Below are 19,856 nucleotides of genomic sequence, written 5' to 3' on the forward strand. Positions count from 1 at the left end.
CTGCCATCAAGGAAGACACTTAAATTTCTGTTCCTGTCTCTTAGACATGTTCTTTGTCTTCCAACATTTTGTACATGACAGGGATTGCAGTAGGGACTCTTAACCAAAAGGGGGCTGATTATACCCACCGAGTTACATAAAAACTATTTTCAACTGTCTTATATAAGTGTCGCTATAATGTCCATCTATCATGTAGCATGCTGTATACCTGATCACACAGGAAAAATACAATTTGAGGTGACTTTAAGGTAGCATGTATGAGTTATTCTCCAGAGTTTTTAAAACTGCCTGCTAACAAATATATTAAACCATTTTTTAAATTTTATGTTAAATATACCTTCGCTATCCAAAATCCACCTCTCTAGAGAGAAAAGGCATTCTTTTTTCATTTCTGTGTGCCTGAACTCTGTCCTAGTTCCTGTAACTCTGCAGACTCTGCTGTTCATGATTCTCTCCAGGAATCTTATAGGCTATCAGCACCAGGTTGGGATGGCTGGAGGCCCCCAGCTTCCTAGACTGAGCTGGGCTCTCAGCCTCTCTAGCCTGAACCCATTCCACAGTCTCTCCACCAGTCTTTCAACTGAATCCCCTTTCATATATATCTATATATCCCCCTGGCTCTACTCCTCTGGCGATTAATGCCAAAATATGTCTTGCTCACTGACCATTTTCTCCCAAATAATTAATGAAGGGACAAAACTGAACATGAGTACAGATCTATTTCTAGAACAAGATAAGAGAATATCACAATTAACAAGATAAGCACAAAAAGTTCATCATAGTTTTCTGATTCCACATTGCAACTACCTTTTAGGAAACTCCAACTGGACATGGCAGTGCATGGCAGTAATCCAAACTCTTGATAACAGGGTCAAACTTGTCAAACTCAAGACAGGAAGAAGGATTGTGGCTTTAGGTCAACCTAGGCAACACAGTAAACCAGTCGGAAGAGCCTGGATATATGTTTATGCACACACACACACACCACACGCACATACCACACGCATACACATATCTGTTTTAGTTTCAAATATGTTGAATATCACTAACAAAGCTTTTTCTTTTAAGGCTTTTAGACATTCCGACTGTGCAAAGGAGTGCTGAGAACTAGTTTTCAGAGCCACTGCGGACAACACAATTCTACCCATTCCAGTTTGAAGCCTTTTTTTTTTTTTTTTTTTTTTTTTTTTGAGACAGGGTTTCTCTGTGTAGCCCTGTCTGTCCTGGAACTCACTCTGTAGACCAGGCTGGCCTCAAACTGAAGCCTATGCTCTTAAAGAAAAAGTCTATTTTGTTAGGAATTAAAGTCTACTTTGTTTAGGAACTGACACATATACAATTAACTAAGGCTTAGCCATCAAATAGCCCTCCTGTGTTATGTGGCATCCCACCACTGTGACAAAATTGTTGAGAAAATGATCAGCTTAAAAGGAGTTAAGCTATATTTGAGTTTACATGCATCATGGCGAAAACACATGATGGAGAAGGAATGTTCACAATGGCCAAGAAGCAAGGGACAGAAAGGAAAGGGACTCTTCAGGGGTACACCCCAAATGCTGTAATGTTCTCCCTAGACTTCACAGAGGAGAGGTTCCAACACATCTCGACAGCACTGCAGAATGCAGACCGTGGCTTCGGCACAGGGGTCTTTGTGTATATTCAAAATTGAAACTATAATTCTTGGGTTTAGATCCTGGCTCTGTCAGGCACCAGGTGTGTAACACACAACAGATTACTGAACCTCAGATCCACATCGATAATATAGATAGAAATAGAATGTACTTCTTATTTTACAAGAATTAAGTGCAACTGTTGAACATTTAAAGCACAAATTAGCACATGAATGAAAAGAATACCAACTTGTAAAATGTACATTTTGGGGGGCTAGAAAGATGGCTTAGTGGGTTAAGAGTAGCAGCTGTTCTTCCAGAGGACCAGGGTTCTATTCCCAGCACCCACATGGCAGTTCACAACTGACTAGGCTCTGTGGATACCAGACACCATTGTGATACATAGTTACACATGCAGGAAAAGTACCCATATATATTTTAAAAGGTTTTTGGTTTTTTTTTTTGTTGTTGTTGTTTTTCATTGAAAAGTTAAAAAGCGGCCGGGCAGTGGCGGTGCATGCCTGTAATCCCAGCACTCTGGGAGGCAGAGGCAGGTGGATTTCTGAGTTTGAGGCCAGCCTGGTGTATAGAGTGAGTTCCAGGACAACCAGGGCTACACAGAAAAACCCTGTCTTGAAAAAAACCAAATCCAAAAAAAAAAAAAAGTTAAAAAAAAATCCAAAATTATATATCTATCAGTGAGAGTTACTTTAAGGCCTTGAAACTCTCCACTCCTTAATTAGGAAGCCATTTCTCAAAAGACAAATATTGCTCAGTTTTTCCCAAACCTGCGTTAATGTTTTCTTAGTCGACCAGCACAGATATTTTCTACTGAAAAGTGTATATTATATCTACATGACAGATTGCTTTCTGGATGTTGTCTATATTTTTTTTTTAAAAAGTCACATTTGGAAAGGTCTGACTGCCAAGGCTGCATCAAAGAGTTAACAGTAGCCGGCAAGCAAAACTACCATTGGGTACTAATTCTGGAGACAAATTTTGACTGAGATTTAGTGGTGATTTAGTGGAAACCTAGCGTTTCCAAACTGCTTCCACTGCAGGTGTACAACGTAACAGATCCAACCAGGAAACTGTAGATGGATCATTTGAACATGCTTTATTGTTTTAGGACTATATAGTATCTTTTTTGTTTGTTTGTTTATAAGTTTTATTCATTTATTATATGTAAGTACACTGTAGCTGTCTTCAGACACTCCAGAAGAGGGCATCAGATTTTGCTACGGATGGTTGTGAGCCATCATGAGGTTGCCAGGATTTGAACTCAGGACCTTCGGAAGAGCAGTCAGTACTCTTAACCGCTGAGCCATCTCTCCAGTCCCACTATATAACATCTTTACAGGAAAATTTTTACCATCACAATGGCAGGGCTTATGATGATGCTTATTTCTTATTCAAGGCAACTGAGAAGCAGCAGGTGCGTCTTCATATGTGTCTGTGGCAACCACATAAAAGTGCTAAGATTAGTATTTTATTAAGTACTTTCTAGCTATTACAGTCAGAAACATTTTACTTTTTGTTGTATTCCGTAGCTGCTGGGTTGCTGGAACAGAAGCTGAGGGATAGATGGGGAAGGGGCGAAAAGAAAGAAGGCCAGGACGATATTTTACTGATCGAGGCCCCAACTTTAATGGCCGTCAGACCTTTTAACAGCTTGGGCAAGCCCTTCCCCCCAGACTCCGGGCTGAGTTCCAGAGTTGTCTAGCTAGTTGTCTAGCTTCACCGGATGGTCCTTGGCTCGACTGCTCTGGCAACTGGGTGGGTCACCTGCTTAATTCAGGAATTCTTAGACCTGGAGGAACAATGAACTTAACCTTCCCTCTGAGCTTCTCCACCCTAGGATAAAAATTCCGGCTGTAACCTACTTCCCTATAGTCCTAAGGTCAGATTCCTGCCTGAAGCCAGGGATTGTCCTTGGCTAATTGTCCTACCAAGCGGCAGGACTCCCAATATGGCTCTGTACAGCTTTTCAAAGCTACAGCCCCCTTTATCAGGCAATTCCTGCACATATGCAGATGTGCAGCTTGGTCTTTATATGAGTCTCGAACAACTGGAGCAGGGGTAGGCTTGTGTGTGTGTGGTGGGGGGGAGGTAAGGGAGGTATCCCAAGGCTGTTGCCTGTGTGTGGGATACGTTCTAGCCGGGCTGCCTTGTCTGGCCTCAGTGGGAGAGGATGCGCCTAGTCTCACAGAGACCGGAAGTGCCAGGGTGGGGAGATACCCAGAGGGGTCCCCACCTGCTCAGAAGAGGAGGGGGAATGGGGAAAGTATTATGGGAGGGGCCAATTGAGAGGAGGCAGTGAGTGTGATATAAAGTGACTAAGTAAAAAAAATGTTTTAAAATAAAAAAAAAAATTCTCAAGCTGCTCTTAAAACGGGTTATCTTCTTTTGCTGGCTGGGCTCTTCATTACCACGCTTGAATTGTCTATTTAATATGTTCTTTCTTTATTTCAGATGCCATAATTTTTAGCAATAACATAATTTCGTTTGTTGAGACCATCTTTCTGTTTAGTTGTATATTTCTAATCATATTACAATATGATTATTACACAATCGTTACAAGAGCTGTTTTTGTCTGTCAGTTGACATTGCTTGTCTTTTTCCTTGTTGATCTCAGTTTCCTGGTTCCTCATAATTAGGGAACATTGGATGGTGAACTGTGTACACCAAAGGTCCTGTTATAATTTTCAGAAAAGCATGTAATGGATGGATGGATGGATGGATGGATGGATAAATGGATAAAATCAACTGGTAAACTCAGACTCTGAGTTCTCTCTCACTTTGAGTGGTGAATCCATCACCACTTTGACACTTGGGGTATATTCCCTGAGCTCTGTCTCTTGTTACACACCCCCTTGGTGATAAGCCTCAAGTGCATGGCAGTCCCAAAATTGGAAGTAAAGATTTTCTTTCTAGTTAGTATGGATTTTCCCCAGTGACCCACCTCTAGTCCCGCCATGCTCTCTGGTTCTTATATCAGTTTTTTTCTGCCCTCTAGCCAGAGAGCAGGATTCCCATGTGAGCTAATCAGAACACCTCTGCAGTACCAGGCTATGTGTGGGACCCAACTCCACTGAAAAGCTAGGACCAAGGAACAAGGCTTACACCTATTTAACCCTACGGTTACTTTTCATGTTTAGTGTGAGGGATTTTCTTTAGTGGCTGATGAATTAGGGCTGAGAAAACACACAGGGAAAGACACAGTGAAAGATCCTCTGGAAGGCAGAGGGCAACTGGGAGATGGAAGTCCAGTTTGTCGTGGAGGGCTGGGAGTTTTAAGGGCCTTTGAAGAATCTCCCTCCACTTACATAGGCTTGGTGAGATTAAACAAAAACAAGGAGAGGCTTACTGACTCTCTTTGTGGTACACCTGTCCTGACGTGGTCTTGGCCTTGAACCTATCAGAACAGCCTACCATCAAGGGGGCCTACTGTCAGGAGAAAAAGCCCACCAGGCCCTTAGGCACTTGTCTGAGATGGGGAGGGGGGGAAAGAAGCCTGAGGTTTGCCACCTTTCCCTGAGGCCAGTGCCAGTGGAAAAGCACTTGGATTTGTCTGGAGAAGTTTCCAGGCTTGCACTCCTTAGGCAGGACTCTGGTGGAACAAACAGCCAATTGCAGATCTATCAAACAAAACTTGAGTCAGTCTAGATGTAGAAGAGATGGTTTTCTCTGACCTCATCTTTCTACAGGGTTTTGGTACATGGTCCAGTCAGCTTCACAATTACATTTCGCCTTAACATTACTCATCAAGTTAAGGAATTTTCTTCATTAACGTGGTCTCTTAATCCCCCATGAGGTTATGATAGAACCCAAAGGCCAACTTCTAAATTTAAACTAATGAAAGGCTTCTCAAACTTGAGCCAGATTAATGGTTTTCTCCACAGTATACATTTTGCAATGGATGCTGGCAATATATATATATATCATCTCACTGATGACAAAAGCTACCAAGGTTCTTTGGATGCTTGTGACCTTTCTCTGAAAAGGGAACACAATTGTTTTGGGGCTTTTTTGTTTTATTTTTTGTTATTTTTGTATGTTTGTTTGTTTTGAGACTGGATCTCTCTACAGTTTTGATAATCCCAGAAATTACTATGTAGATCAGGCTGGCCTTGAACTCAGAGACCTTCCTGTTTCTGTCTCCCAGGGGATGCGGTTGAAAACATGAGCTGCCTGCCACACTCACCTTCTCTAACTGGTTTTATGAACTACTCTTTCAATAGGAATTGAAATAGTACTAATGGTCTTAGTTGTGGTGTGTTACAGACTCTTGTCACTCATGTAGGTAGCCCCCAAGGATGCAGTCAGCAATGGCTGCCTTATGTGCAGGGTCATTAGTTACATTTATCAAAGCCCCTTCCTTACTGAGGCACTCTGAAGGCTGCCCCTCTCCATTTAGCCCATTCAACTTGGAATAAGTTAGAAAGATGTCACCTGCTTCCCACCCGGCCCCTGAGAGGGGTGTGTGGGACCAGGGGAGCTAGACAAACCTTCGGTTAGTGCAGAGATTTTTAGTTGCTATCTGAGTGGAATGATTCCGTGGTTTTATTATGCTTTGGTCAGACTATGAGCTCCTCTTTGAGTATTTCTCCAAAATTCACCTTGCACTACTTATCCTGCGATCTGCTCGCCTTCCTTCCATGGGTGCGGAATGGCTATCTCTGCTCCCATTGCACTTGCTGCTCCCTCAGCACGGTCTACACGCTTCTCTGGCTTCTACAGTAGAGTGAGTAATTCTAACTGGAGGCACATAACAGACTTGCTGAGCGGCTGGTTAACTGAGGACCATTCACTTTAGACAATCTGGGTATTCCAGTTCAAACAAAAATAAAGGACATTTATTTAATGGATTTCATACCACATTAGCAAGTTAAGAGTTCAAATTCTGTCTCTTGATATATGCCATTATATTCCTATACCTTACCAATGTATGCTGCCGAGAATGCTATGGCTTAAATGATTGTTTTTTGTTAAGATTTATTTTTATGTGGATGAGTATTTTGCCTGCACTCTATGTGAAACACTGTAAGCATGCAATCCCATGGGAGCCAGAAGAGGGTGTTGCATACCTTGGAATTTGAGTTCCACAAGGCTGACAGCTGCCATTTGGGTGTTGGGAACCAAATCCGAGCACTCCGTTAAGAGTAGCCAGTGCTCTTAACCACTGAGCTGCCTCCCCAGTATCTAAACATTTATCTTTGATGTCCAATGTTGCAAGATCCATCACGGGCTTGTTTTTTTAATCATGTCTGACAGAATATCGAGTGACCCCATGGTGCACGTTATCTCACAGCTTTGCTTCTCGCCTGTGTTGTGTTTGCTTCTAAGAGACGATGTCATGCTATGGCAGGAACCAGACTGTTCTGGGTTCAAACCCAATTCCTTACTACCCGGACATGAACTTGGGTGCTTTATGTTTTGAAGGTTTCAGAAATGGGATCACCTCTCCTTAAAGGAAGGTGAAGTATGCTTTCCACACACAGCAGACTCTAAACCACCAAGCTCCGTGCAAGCGAGTGAGGGACTCCCCGCAGCCCTGGCTGACCTTTGCTGTAGTCTGGGCTCTCTCTTCCCTGCCTCACATTCTCTTACTTCAGCTTCAGTAGCTTTTTTTCCTCCCTGTGAGTCTGTCTTGCCTTCCAGGTAAAGAACCTGACTTACTACAGAATTACTATAAATTCTAAATGAGTCTTCAGGTTTTGAGGTTTAACTTTTTGGAGATTCAATCAAGTAGCTTGAGACTTTCAAGTGCCTCTTACACAAGATTTTATACCTGAGAAAATCATGTTCACTCAGATGTTGTTTTAATCTTAGTAGATTTTTTTTGAAGCAAAGTCTTTTAAGTCTTCCCTACGGACAGCTGATATAGGGAACTTTTACCTCATACCTTCATTTTTACCAAAGAGTAAAACATTCACTATATATATATATATCACTTATAACCAGGGGCGCTGCAACACTTTTGTAATTCCAATATATTACAGAACAACCAGGACTATTTCGTGAGTATAATGCCAACCTAAGTACCCTGTCTCAAAACAACCCAAAAACTCTCAGACAAAAACAAAACCTCAAGAACATTTATAATCTTAAAATACAATCTTTCCACCAGCCAATTATTTCTACCATAAAGAAGTCTGATTGCTCTTGTAACTTACAATAGCTGTACCTACTGAAGTCCTTGTTAAAGAATGGCTTGTATGGGCAGGTGAGAAGGCTCACACACTTTGTTCACCTCAAAGGTTCACTTTGAGGTGAACACAAAGACTGACAACCTAGGTTTGATTCCTGGGACCTCCAGACTGGAGAGAGAGAACAGACTCCTGACAAGTTGTCCTCTTAACGTACATAGCATCATGGCAAACATTTGCCTATGCAAAAACACATAAACGTAATAAATTAAGTAACCAAAACCAGCTTGTGGCTCCACTGTTAAAGGTAGCCACATAAAAAGCTTTCCTACCAATAATATTCTTGGGATAACATTAAATTAAAATTTTTAGTTTTCATATTTTTCTGAGATAATGTAATTTAGTTACATAATTTCTCTCTTTGCCTCCCTCCCTCCAAACCCTTCCACATACTTCTTGCTTAGAGATTCATGATCTTTGTTCATTAACTACCATTACGTGTATGTATGTATGTATGTATGTATGTATGTATGTATGTATGTATATACATACACATATTCCCAAATACAACTTGCTCAATCTGTCTAACACTTGTGTTTTCAGGGTGGACCACGTGGTACTGGACATGTACTGTGCTTTTCCTAGGGGAAGACTTTCTCCCACTCTCCAACACCTCCCAGGCCCCTGTCGTTCTTTGACATACACATTATTGAATTGTAAACGCATTATTGTTCGAAACCCAATAGTACAAGTTCAGGAGTTGTATATGAATTTTAAGTTAAGATAGGGCCAAAGGGTCTTTATGATAATTTTTCTAAATTTACATAACTTTTCTCACACTTGGATAACTCATTCATTTTATATCTTTCCTGAACAAAGATGTCTATCAAATTCTTTTAAACCTATTTTAAAATCAAGGATTAAAAAAAAAAAAAAAGTCAACATTTTCATTCGAGATGTTCTCCCTGGGGAGATGGTTCACTGCACAAGCGCTTGCTTTGTGAGTGTGAGGACTTGAGTTAGGATCCCAGCACTGCATGCTGGGCAGTACATTCACCTGTAATCGAGGATGAGGCAAGCACCAGGTTTAGGAAGAGACCCTGCCTCAACAGCCATCACGGAAGGCAACCAGCATTAAATTCTGCTTCTACCCATGTATACTTACATGTGTGATACATGCTCCCACATAAGAACATGTATACACAGAAATAAATAAAAGACTTCACACATGAGTCTATGGGCCTGATCTGAGAGGATCCTGCCATTACCAAAATGTTAATGATGTAATGAATAGAAATGTTTCAAATGTCCATTGATTATTAAACACTTTTGGCTCCAACCTTTGAGATGAAGCAGGAGACGTGGAGATTTTATCTTTGTATGGCAATACTGCTTCTGATACTTCTGATGCTGGAAAAACAATGGTATTTCTCCAGATGTTTGGTTATGAGTTAAGAGCTAATATACATAGCACCAAGTCATAAATCACACCCATATCCTGAGTAACTCAAAATTTATAACTCATTTTCCATCAACAAATCATAAATGGCATGACTCTTCACCATTACATAACTACTTAAGGTCAAAATAGAACTTTAACTTCTGAAAAATGACTTGGTGTTTTTGAAACATACACATGGAACACTAAAAAGTTAACTCTAAGAATAAAGAGGAACCAATTGTTTAAATTTACCAAACTGATTTAGACAGCAGAATGGTCATGAGGACTTAGGATGGGGTTACTATAAATCCTCCTTAGACATACTAGAAATTTTCAAACTCAAAGTCTGAGCAAGGTTTTGTGGAGGTTTCTGGGGGCAAATTGCACCAGTATACTGAAATCCTACACACCTGCTGAAGCCATTCCTGATCCAGCACTGCAGGCTCTCCGCTCCAGCTGACACATTTATCTTTGTTCTATTTTTCTTCCTAGAATGCAAACTTCAGACAGGAAACTGCTGTTCACCCAAGTGCACGCCGAGTATCCACAATGCCTGACATACCACAGTAACTACTCATCAAAAAAACATTTGGACACCTTGCATCCTGTTAATTGAACAAACTAGTCTAAATATGTTGGGCTTTATTATTAATTCTCTTTGCTGCTCAAGAAAGCTAGTTTGTCAAAGTATATTCGTTATACCATCCAGAAATATGAATGTTTCTTGTTTGTGTTGATAGGGAATAGAGGAAGAACCTCGGGAGTTCCACTGCAGGTGTTAGCTCAAGAATTGGGCTGGTAGAACTATGACACACACAATATGGCACACTCCAGGGCACTGTGACAGGGAAAGACGGGGATTTCTCACGGCCTTTACTTGGAAGTTTCTCTGCACTTTCATGGCTATTTTACTCAAATACCCTAGTAAACAGAATCTGAACTGAGGACAGACATGCGAGGGAGCCGATCTCCCTTTGGTGATCTGTACAATGTACCATGATGCCTCATACTTCCTAGCACGCCCCACAGCTTTTACATAGTTTACTCTAATGGAGTATAAACTTTTCACCAATAAGAACAGGATGTTCCTCTTTCCCTAAGTAATATATTCCAAATACCTGTTACACATAGCAGGGATTGATATCGATGAATAAAAAGCTAAGAAACAAATCATCAAAAATAATGAAACTTTTTAATTGTTTAAAGAAAAAATATTCTCCACAGGAAAGTATTTCTAGTCTTATGTCCATTGGTAGCCAAACGGAACTTCATAAAAACACTTCCACAACTCCAACTTTGGTTTAATGTACAACTTTGATATATCTCATTAATGCACACATCAAGAGGCTAACAAATTCATTAATATTCAAGATCATCCAAAATTAACATTTTATTACAATAAACTGTAAAATCCCAGTGGGAAAATTTTACTTGAACCAAACTTCATCTCTATACTAGCACTTTCAAAACTAATTCTCCCATACACACCCTACAAATAGACACACACACATACACACACACATACACACAAATGTGCACACTTGCAAACTCAATAGAAAATGAGGACCATTAAATGGAGACAGAATATAGATACTAAAATGCTATTTTTAAGTAGGAGTATCATTTAGAAAACTGCACAGAACAGGCAGAAAATCTCAAAAGTATACATGACAGCCAGTAAGTAAACACATCTAAACATTAAGAATTTTACTATAAGCTGAACCACTACAAGCCTTGCTCCATTCTGCATAATCTAACCATTGTGACAGTTGAGATTCCACATGAGAAGACATAAGCTATTTTTAATCCTAAAAAACAAAAAATATGAATCTTTGTTAAACATTTCATTTAAAAATACGCAGCTTTATTTTAAGTTTAAAATTCAGTATGCTCAAATATGGCAGTTAATGTCTCCCACATATGCAAAATTTCCTTAAGGTAACACATTTTTTTCATAAATTATAAAATGTTTTCAGCTAAATGTTTCATGAAAATTCTCCAATGACTGTCAGAGTTTGTTTTGTTGTAAGCCCACCAGAATACTAAACATTCAGAGCTAAAAGGTAACAATTTGTGAATTTTTTAAGATTCTTGTGTGATACAAGTCACAGAAGCACACATATAAAGACAGCTGAGTGATAAATCAGTAGTAGTTCTTGCTTTTGCTTAGGGGGCAAGGGAGGTACGCATCTGCGGAGCAACAGTTTGCAAAGTGCAAGAGGAATCAAAGGCTAACCACATTCGCTGCTCCCGCACTGCGCTTCTGAGAGAAAGGCCCACACTGAGCTTGCACTGCTACACCAACCTTACTTGTATTTACTGATTCACCTATCATCCTCACGCCAACGGGAAACATTCAAATAGGCCCAGAGAACTGGCAAGGTCTCTCCATAATGCGCATACCCCATACCCGCTACACTAAAAAGTGATCCAGTGAGTGCTCATTTCCTAAAAACTAAGCTAAAGGGCTTTGGAGACATAACACAGTAGAGATCCTAGTTTTAAAGAGAAAATGTACATGGGTAAACAGAAAAAAAAATGATTGCTTAGTCACTAAAATACATCCCCAAGGATGTGAGAATTGTGATGTCATATTCAGAAAGTATCACAGAGCAACTAAACTAAGAGGCAGAGGGCTGTTATGGATGACACTATCCTGCCATCTTCACACAGCTTAAAGCTACCCACTTACATCCTGATACCTGTTGTTGAAAGATGGAAAAGCAGCTATAGCATATCCATAAAGATGTATTGTAACAGTAAAAGGAACTATACTAGTAGGCTTCCCGCTGCAATCTAATTCCATAGGAAAGTCAGCTTCTTGACTCCTAAAGTGTTCCATTACTGTGTTCCATTACTCAGATTTTAGGGAATGCGCTGTACCAGATTGGACTGGGTACTCTTCTTCCCCCTCAGTAACATTTCTCTCTGCCCTAGGAACAACAACATTAAATAAAATCCACACACAAGCCACTTAAAACTATACTTTGGATGTACCACAAATTATCTAGCAAAGTATGAAGGAACTTGAAGTTTCATGTTCAAAGTAAATCAACTGGGCTTATAGGTCTGGATCTCTGGGAGCCCTTCAGAAGCCTGCATGGTAAACACTGGTGAGTTTTAAATTCTCAATGGAAATGGTGATGGCATTCACTGAACCAAATCAGCTTAAATTACATACAGTACAATGGGGACATGATCTGAAAGCAAAGTGCGAGGAAACTCCTTTTTTCAAATATCATACAAATCAAAATACCTTTATATTCAAGTTTTCACCCATCAAACTAAGAATTCTAAAGAAAATGTATGACTATATGCAATTTTCATATTTCTCTACACACATGCATGTTACTCAGCTTATATTTTTAATGGGTCAAGTTTATGTAACATTAAGACTCCACATTGACATTAATGGTCTTACTTCTAAAACATCACAAATTGTCTTACTGTTCTATTGAAAGGACATGCCTCACTCCTTAGCCTTTAAAAATATTAGAAAGGAGATTATATTTGAGCCCACTTCTCTGGACAAAACCCAATGAAACCTCCCATGTGCTGATGGCCAACTGCAGAGTTTAGAAAACAGAAAGCCACAGAACAGACCTATGACATCAAGTCCATTCTTGGGGTGGGGAGTAGGGGCTATCTTCAGACATTTGGTTTTATAAAAAAGAGAAATAAGCACCATTTTCCAAGAACCTTGAAACTTTTTACTATGCCTGGAATAACTTATTAAGAGATGACTAAGGCTTAAAATGCTCTTCTTAACCATGAGCAGACAGGCATGTGTCTACCAAGATGACAGAAAGAAGCTTTGCTTGGGAGGATAGCAAGGAGTTGGGGGAAAAAAATAGAAAAAACATACAGGAACTTCGTAATCATATTTGGCTGCCCATTACTGAACATTTTAATGGATTTAAGCAATTTGAATTATAAATACTCTCATTTAATAAAACACCCACACAATGACAAGAATGAGACTTTAATCAGTTTTAAGTGGAGTTTATAACACTAAGAGATAAAGGGTTGTTAACAAACACAGTAACAAATGGACATCTGATTGGTAGGAGGCATTGTCCTGTACACGTCGTATTTGTGTCTCCTCAGTGCACAGCATTTACACACAGAGCCACTGCTGCACAGCACAGGAGCATCTGAAGAGGCTGAGTCAGGGGAGGCTGGCTTACAGACTGCATTTTTTTAGTATATATATTCTATATGAAAACAGATCGAACTCTTCAACTGGCAGGTAGAGGGCAAGTCTGCCGAACACTGGAGTAAGAGCCCCCGGCTTGGTGCACAGCCCCACCCCTTCCGTCTGCATGCATGACACGTTAACAGTATTGAAAGGTAAACGAGGCACTTTGTGGCAACCACAGCCATCGTTATGAACATATTGCACAAATTTTCTAAAACTAAACATGTAACTTGTAACCTACTTTTATTTTTAAAGCTGAAACATTTGATGCTGCCGGTAAACTCCACTTAAGTTTATAACCTGTGCCACAGCAAAGAATGGTGATGCTATTTAATTCAACTACCCTTTTACAATTATGGCAAAAATGTCCAAGAGGAATTACAGAGGACTGGGGATGTACGGGGCCCAACTGTAAGCCTTCTTAAAGGCGATGCCTTCAAGTCATTTCAGACACGTAAGCTGCTGCACATCCAAAAGTCTAAGAAAGCGTTCCAGAAACACGGGAGAGATTACTACAGAATGCATTTCAGGCTAATCGTGAATACTGTCATAAATAAAAGTTTTAATTAGGACTCAAAACCCTTTCAGTCATAGCAATTCTTGTCAAATTCTATGGGGATGGTAACTGAAATAAAGTAAGGAGAGTATGTATAATATATATATTTATATATATAATATATATATAATGCCATTTTTCCATTTCCAATGACTACACCATAAAATGTAAGCAAGGCTTCTCAAAAACACTGAAACATTCAAAATCAAAACCCTCATTCAGACCTTCACATTCCAAAGGAAAAATATTAACAGTGCAACAGCCCATTGTAATGTCATTGTTCATGACCTGGCCCTCTGTGTTACATATTGGAACAATACAAGTTATAGTTTAGCATGCTGTGCCCAAAACTAACAAAGAACAGTGTTCATCACTATCTCCAAAATATCAACAGCTGCTTTGCATTTTAGTCAGCCACTTTCAGCTTTTAGGAAAGACGAGGGGGTATACAGATTTCAATGGTGAGATCTCAGGAAAAGCTGTCTCTAACTTTATCACTTTATCAACAGTCAGTCAATATTCATGTATCAATGTTTAAATATAAATGTGTAAATCCTAAGAGCTTTGTTACAATTTTAAAAACTTTATTGGTTGAGTGAAACTGATGAGGTATGGAAAATACATCAACGTTATTTTCTAAGGATATTTTAGATGACGTTCTGCCTAATCTACTTACCATCAAACTATAAATTCTTCTCTAGTGGGTCCTATGCAATCTGTACTTGTAAATTAACTAGGTCAGACCACAGCTAGTGAACAATTTCAGCACCAATAAGTTATTGAAAATGGGACTTCACACCACTAAGAAATATAATGGTTGGATATTCAAATGTCAAGGTCAAGATATAATTTGAAAGACACCAAATTCCCAGGAAAGGGGGGGGGGGGGGATCCTTTTTAATAGTATCTTCACATTACCATTACAATAGTAGTTGTACTCTTGCTTTAAATTGTATGCAGTCTGGGCATATCAAACATATAATGATATTTAAGAAGTGAAATTGAAGCCCTAATCCCAACTCTACCACTACAATGAAGTGACTCAACACTGCACATTTAAGAAGATCTATTCTTCCAATAGCAAGTCGATAAAGCATCTGTAGGACAATTTCTACTGAAAAACTTAAATGCCTTATTCCTGCAGTGCTGAAAATTTACTGCAACTCTAATTTCTTTTTTAACACAAACAATGACTTTTTTAATATACACATTATATGTATTCAGTATTCAAGTAAAATTCCCTAACAGTTAATGACATTTAAAAAATGTGCAAAACTGCAAAACTCATTGTAATAGAATGTGTAAGGTCAAAGGGGCGGGACGCCTGACAGCCACTGGACTGAGGACGGGCATCATCAATCTCTAGAAAAAACCTGCTTACTGTTGAATCTCAAGTTGAAATTTCCTGTGAAGAATTAAAATATATTTAATGAGAAAAACAAACTGGCAGCCAGCACATGAAGCATCCACAGTAGGTATATGATTGAAAATTAATGAAAATAAATGTAAATTGTTGACTGATGTAGGGACTAATAGAATCTGACTCTTAGCACTGGCCTTGATTACATAGGAGATGGAACAGTCATTACAACTGAGAAAGCATACTGAATAAATCATTGTCAAATTTTCTGTTTCCAGCCCATTCTTTGTTGAAAGCCTCCACGTTTGTATGGTTAAGTCATTGTTGCTGTGTCTCTTATCTATGACCACCTTATTTTTCTATCCCTTCATTTGTGGATTCTTAAGATGCTGTAGACGGTTCATTCCTGTACCCCAATACAAATGTACTCACTCTAGCTGCCTTTTCTAGCACCAATATGCTCTTTAAAACGCACAAACAAACAGCAGGACAGCAGCCAATCTCTCGGATGTCCAGATTAGTAAGTGGAGCATGCTAAGGAAAGGTGCATCTAAAGAGCTGGAGATGGTCTATGGTCCAGAGCCCAGCTAGAAACATTCCTTTCTGAGCATTCCCTCCATCCCCCCAACCCAAGTGCATGCATTAGAATGTAGCAAAACCCTGCAGGAACTTCTCTTAGCCAACTGCAAACTTATCTGTTGCCACAAGTGCAAAGGGGCAGGACGTGAGCCTGGGAGTCGGAGCTCTTCAGCCACTTCAGCTGGTGACAGAAAATAAAGGAAAAACTCCTACGTATACATATCAGCCTGTCTCCACTTCTTATAAAACTGGAATAAAATGGGAAAGTGCCATCTTTTATTAATCCTAATTGAATTTTAAATGTCCTTTTGACACAAAAAGGTATATACATGACACAGCTACACAACCTTTTTTAACTGGACAACAAGTGTCAAAACCCTGTGGATGTATAGGGTAAAACAAGATTGGTCAGGAGTAGAGAATTGTTCCTATAACTGCAATCTGACACAATGTCCTATTGCCATTTAAAAAAAAAAAAAAGGTCCATTTCAGTTTATTCAAGTTTTTTTTCATGGTATTTTATCCCTCTTGATAAGAAAAAAAAATCAGACTTTTGTAATTTGTGAATGCTGATCTTCATCAAAAGGTTCATTCTCTGGATCAGAGTCAGTGGTGTCAGAATATCTATAATGATCAGGTTCATTGTCACTAACATCTGGAGTCACAGAAGTTGAACTGCTAGCCTCTGGATTTGATGGCTCCTCTACTGTTTTTGTAAAGTATAATTTCACCTAGAGAAAGAAAGTTTAAGATGAAAATGAACAATCAGAATGAGTTCTATATTAGCAAAGACATTATGTTTTGCAGATTTACTTGAAAGTACTATAACAAATGAATCCTGAAGGGCACTGCTTTTCAGATGACCTGAAACTGTGCACTCAGAAGACACACCGAGGGCAATGAACTCACTAAATCACAAAATTCAATTTAGAAGTGCTTATGTTTCAAAACATTTCTCTTACAATCTCTAAGACAACTCTATGTTTACATTAGTGACACTACACAATACTGACTGATAAGGTCAACTAGCTCTAAAATCTTCATCTATGAGAGAATGGAGGAAGCTAACAGACCACTCAGTGGTCCTTACATGCATGGCTGCAGTTCTTAAGGATTTCCATTTTAAAAAAAAAAGAAACAAAACCCCAGAAGTCCAGGCAACATGCTAAAGAACAAGCTCTGGTGAACAGCTGATAGGAGACCAGATTTAAATCAGATTGATACTTTCTTTCCCATTATTCAAGTCATTAAAAGTTTTTCTTATAAGCAACATTTGCTTTAAGAATCCCCCTTCAAAGTATGTTAGTAATTTTACCATTGCTCCCTGCTACTACTTGAGACCACCCAACCACAACCTCTTGTGTGTGCTAACCATCAGGCTCACATTGCCTCTTGCTGCCAGTTCAACCCCATGGCCTGTCCCTAGTTTCTGAGCCAGTCTCAATTTAGGAAGTGAGCTGGATGCTTAAAGCTCAGATTACACCTTCTCTGTGTTCAGCACTCCACATGGTCACATCAAGACTGGGTTCCTGTGACTCAGTGGAAATGACTTCAGTCACTGAAATATACCAAGCTCATTCATGCCTCAGAATTCTCATTTCTACTCTTCCTCCTTTCCCCAAATAGCTGCTCTGTAGGCAGAGTACAATTTACATATGCAAATATGCTCATTCCACTCAGCTGACCCTCTTTACATACCATCCACTAGACAGACCATCTTTGCCAGTTGCATGCTTCATAGTACTTACCTTGATAGATTTGTTCAGTGACAATGAAAACAGATTTTATTTACAAGAACGTTTTTATACTTTCTCTTTTATTGTTTTATAGTACTTGGTGTTGAACTCTGGGCAGCACTCATGTTAGGCAAGCACTGAGGTGCATTGCCAGAGAAATAGTAAAAACAGTAAAGCCAGAGAGAAATACATTTTAAAGGCAAATGAGTCACAACCACTCTGGAATGCTACACACTGAACAATACTAAAACAACGTCTAGTTCTTCAGCTTCACAATCACAATAAAACATACTCTCTCACCCCAAAGTGGTTTTAACTTACCTTAAAATTTGGAGAGAAGTATCGGTTGGCCTTGTCTTTGTTTGCTTTGTCAAGATCGTTTTTTGTTAGGGTGAGTACGAGATACTCCTTGTCATTATCTGCACGCTCTATACTGCAAATGCTATCGATTTCCTGATCACAAAGACTTCCATTTTCCACTTTTTCTGAGGTTTCCTCTGGTCCTGGTATGAAGAACGTATTTACCCAAAAGTGAAACATTTTGTCCTAAGAAGAAAAGAAAGAAATGAAAGATATATTTCACTTATTTAAAAATGTACCAGCCGGGCGGTGGTGGCACACGCCTGTATACTCTGGGAGGCAGAGGCAGGCAGATTTCTGAGTTCGAGGCCAGCCTGGTCTACAGAGTGAGTTCCAGGACAGCCAGGGCTATGCATAGAAACCCTGTCTCGAAAAAAACAAAAAAAAAAGTGCCACAGTCAACATATAAACCATATATTATCTGATATTCTAAGGTGAAGGTAAATACCTTATGCAATATTCTTATTCACTAAGTTATCTTTTCTAAAATTTTAAATAAAAAATATAATCATGTAAAATCTGGCATCTTACTTTATCTTAAAATCTTAAGAAAACTACTTCTTATTCTAATGCTGGATGTGTATGTAGACAAGCAAAGATCAGGTGTTAACTACTTCAACAGAAGCCCTAGAAATTTTAGAATAAGTTCCCTATGGCAACTACAATTTTTTGCCTGGATATATGTATATGCCTGGTGTCCATGGAGGTCAGAAGAGAGAGTCAGACCCCCTAAGCACTAGTGTTACAGATAACTGTAAGACAGCATATGGGTGCTGAGAATCAAACCTGGGTAGGTCCTCCAGAAGAACACCCAGGGCTCCTAACTGCTGAGCCATGGTTCCAGCCTTTTTAAAACCTTACTGATCTCAATTATTTTAACAAAGTTGTTCAGTTGGCAATCATATCTTATTTAGAAGAAAACACAGTAATATTATTTAAACTTGCAAATGTAGTGCACTGATGTGCACTGATTTTCTAAAACTGTTTTTATTTAAATCAGAAAGGCATGTAATTAGTAAGGAAAAGCTATGATAAATGGAAATTTATGGAGAGTAATCTAAGATATACAAATATATTATAAATAACTAATCTTCAGAGATCAGAAGTAAGAAACAGCACATCTCTAAAACTACAGTGAGGTAATTATCTATTTTTACAAACTATATAAAGCCAAGAGAGGTGGCTCATGCCTATGATCATAACTCTTGAGAAGTTAAGGCAAAAAAAAGACTGCTTGATCTGAGGCCAACCAGGGCTACTTAGTGAGTTCCAGACCAGCTTGAGCTACAAAGTAAGAATCTGTCTTCAAACAAACACTAATAAAAGAAAACAAGAAACACACACACAGACACACACAAAGACCCACTTTTATGTGAACCAGAGTCTTACAAGAAGTAAGAGATATTGGGCAGTGATGGCACATGCCTTTAAATCCCAGCACTTAGGATGTAGACGCAAGCGATCTCTGAGTTTGAAACTAGCCTTGTCTACAAACCAAGTTCAAGATAGCTAGAGCTGCAGAGAATAAGACCATGTCTCAAACAAACAAACAAACAAACAAATGAAGGAAAAAACCTAAAGCCTTTCAAATACTTAAATTTTGAAATGTTTGCTCACATTTATTACAGTCTCAGAAAATGAACAAAGAAACAATCCAGTAATTCAAAGATATTTATATTTAGCTTTTTTTCATGAGAGATAGAAAATTAGTCCATGATAAACATTAATTTGGTTAAGTTTGTGATTTTTCTTCTTTTACTATGTAGATCCTAGAAAAAGGAAATTATCTCTCCTGATAAATTGACTTGACATTGAAAAGTTTTATAGTGAAATTTCCTTTTATCGCTTTCATAAAAACCCTTAAGAC

At 39.0% G+C, this 19,856-nt stretch overlaps 1 protein-coding gene across 1 annotated transcript in view; it reads right to left on the reverse strand.

The window, feature by feature from the left end:
* Positions 1–13,166: 13,166 nt before the first annotated feature.
* Positions 13,167–19,856, reverse strand: part of Pten (phosphatase and tensin homolog) — a gene marked incomplete at its 5' end in the record, with an annotated part of 60,994 nt that continues 54,304 nt past the window's right edge. The window contains 2 exons of the mRNA XM_052172352.1: positions 13,167–16,624; positions 17,951–18,175. Coding sequence (XP_052028312.1) covers positions 16,439–16,624; positions 17,951–18,175 — 411 coding nt within the window. The remainder of the gene's footprint in view (positions 16,625–17,950; positions 18,176–19,856) is intronic.

Source organism: Apodemus sylvaticus, chromosome 1, assembly GCF_947179515.1.
Source record: "Apodemus sylvaticus chromosome 1, mApoSyl1.1, whole genome shotgun sequence".
Lineage (NCBI taxonomy): Eukaryota > Metazoa > Chordata > Mammalia > Rodentia > Muridae > Apodemus > Apodemus sylvaticus.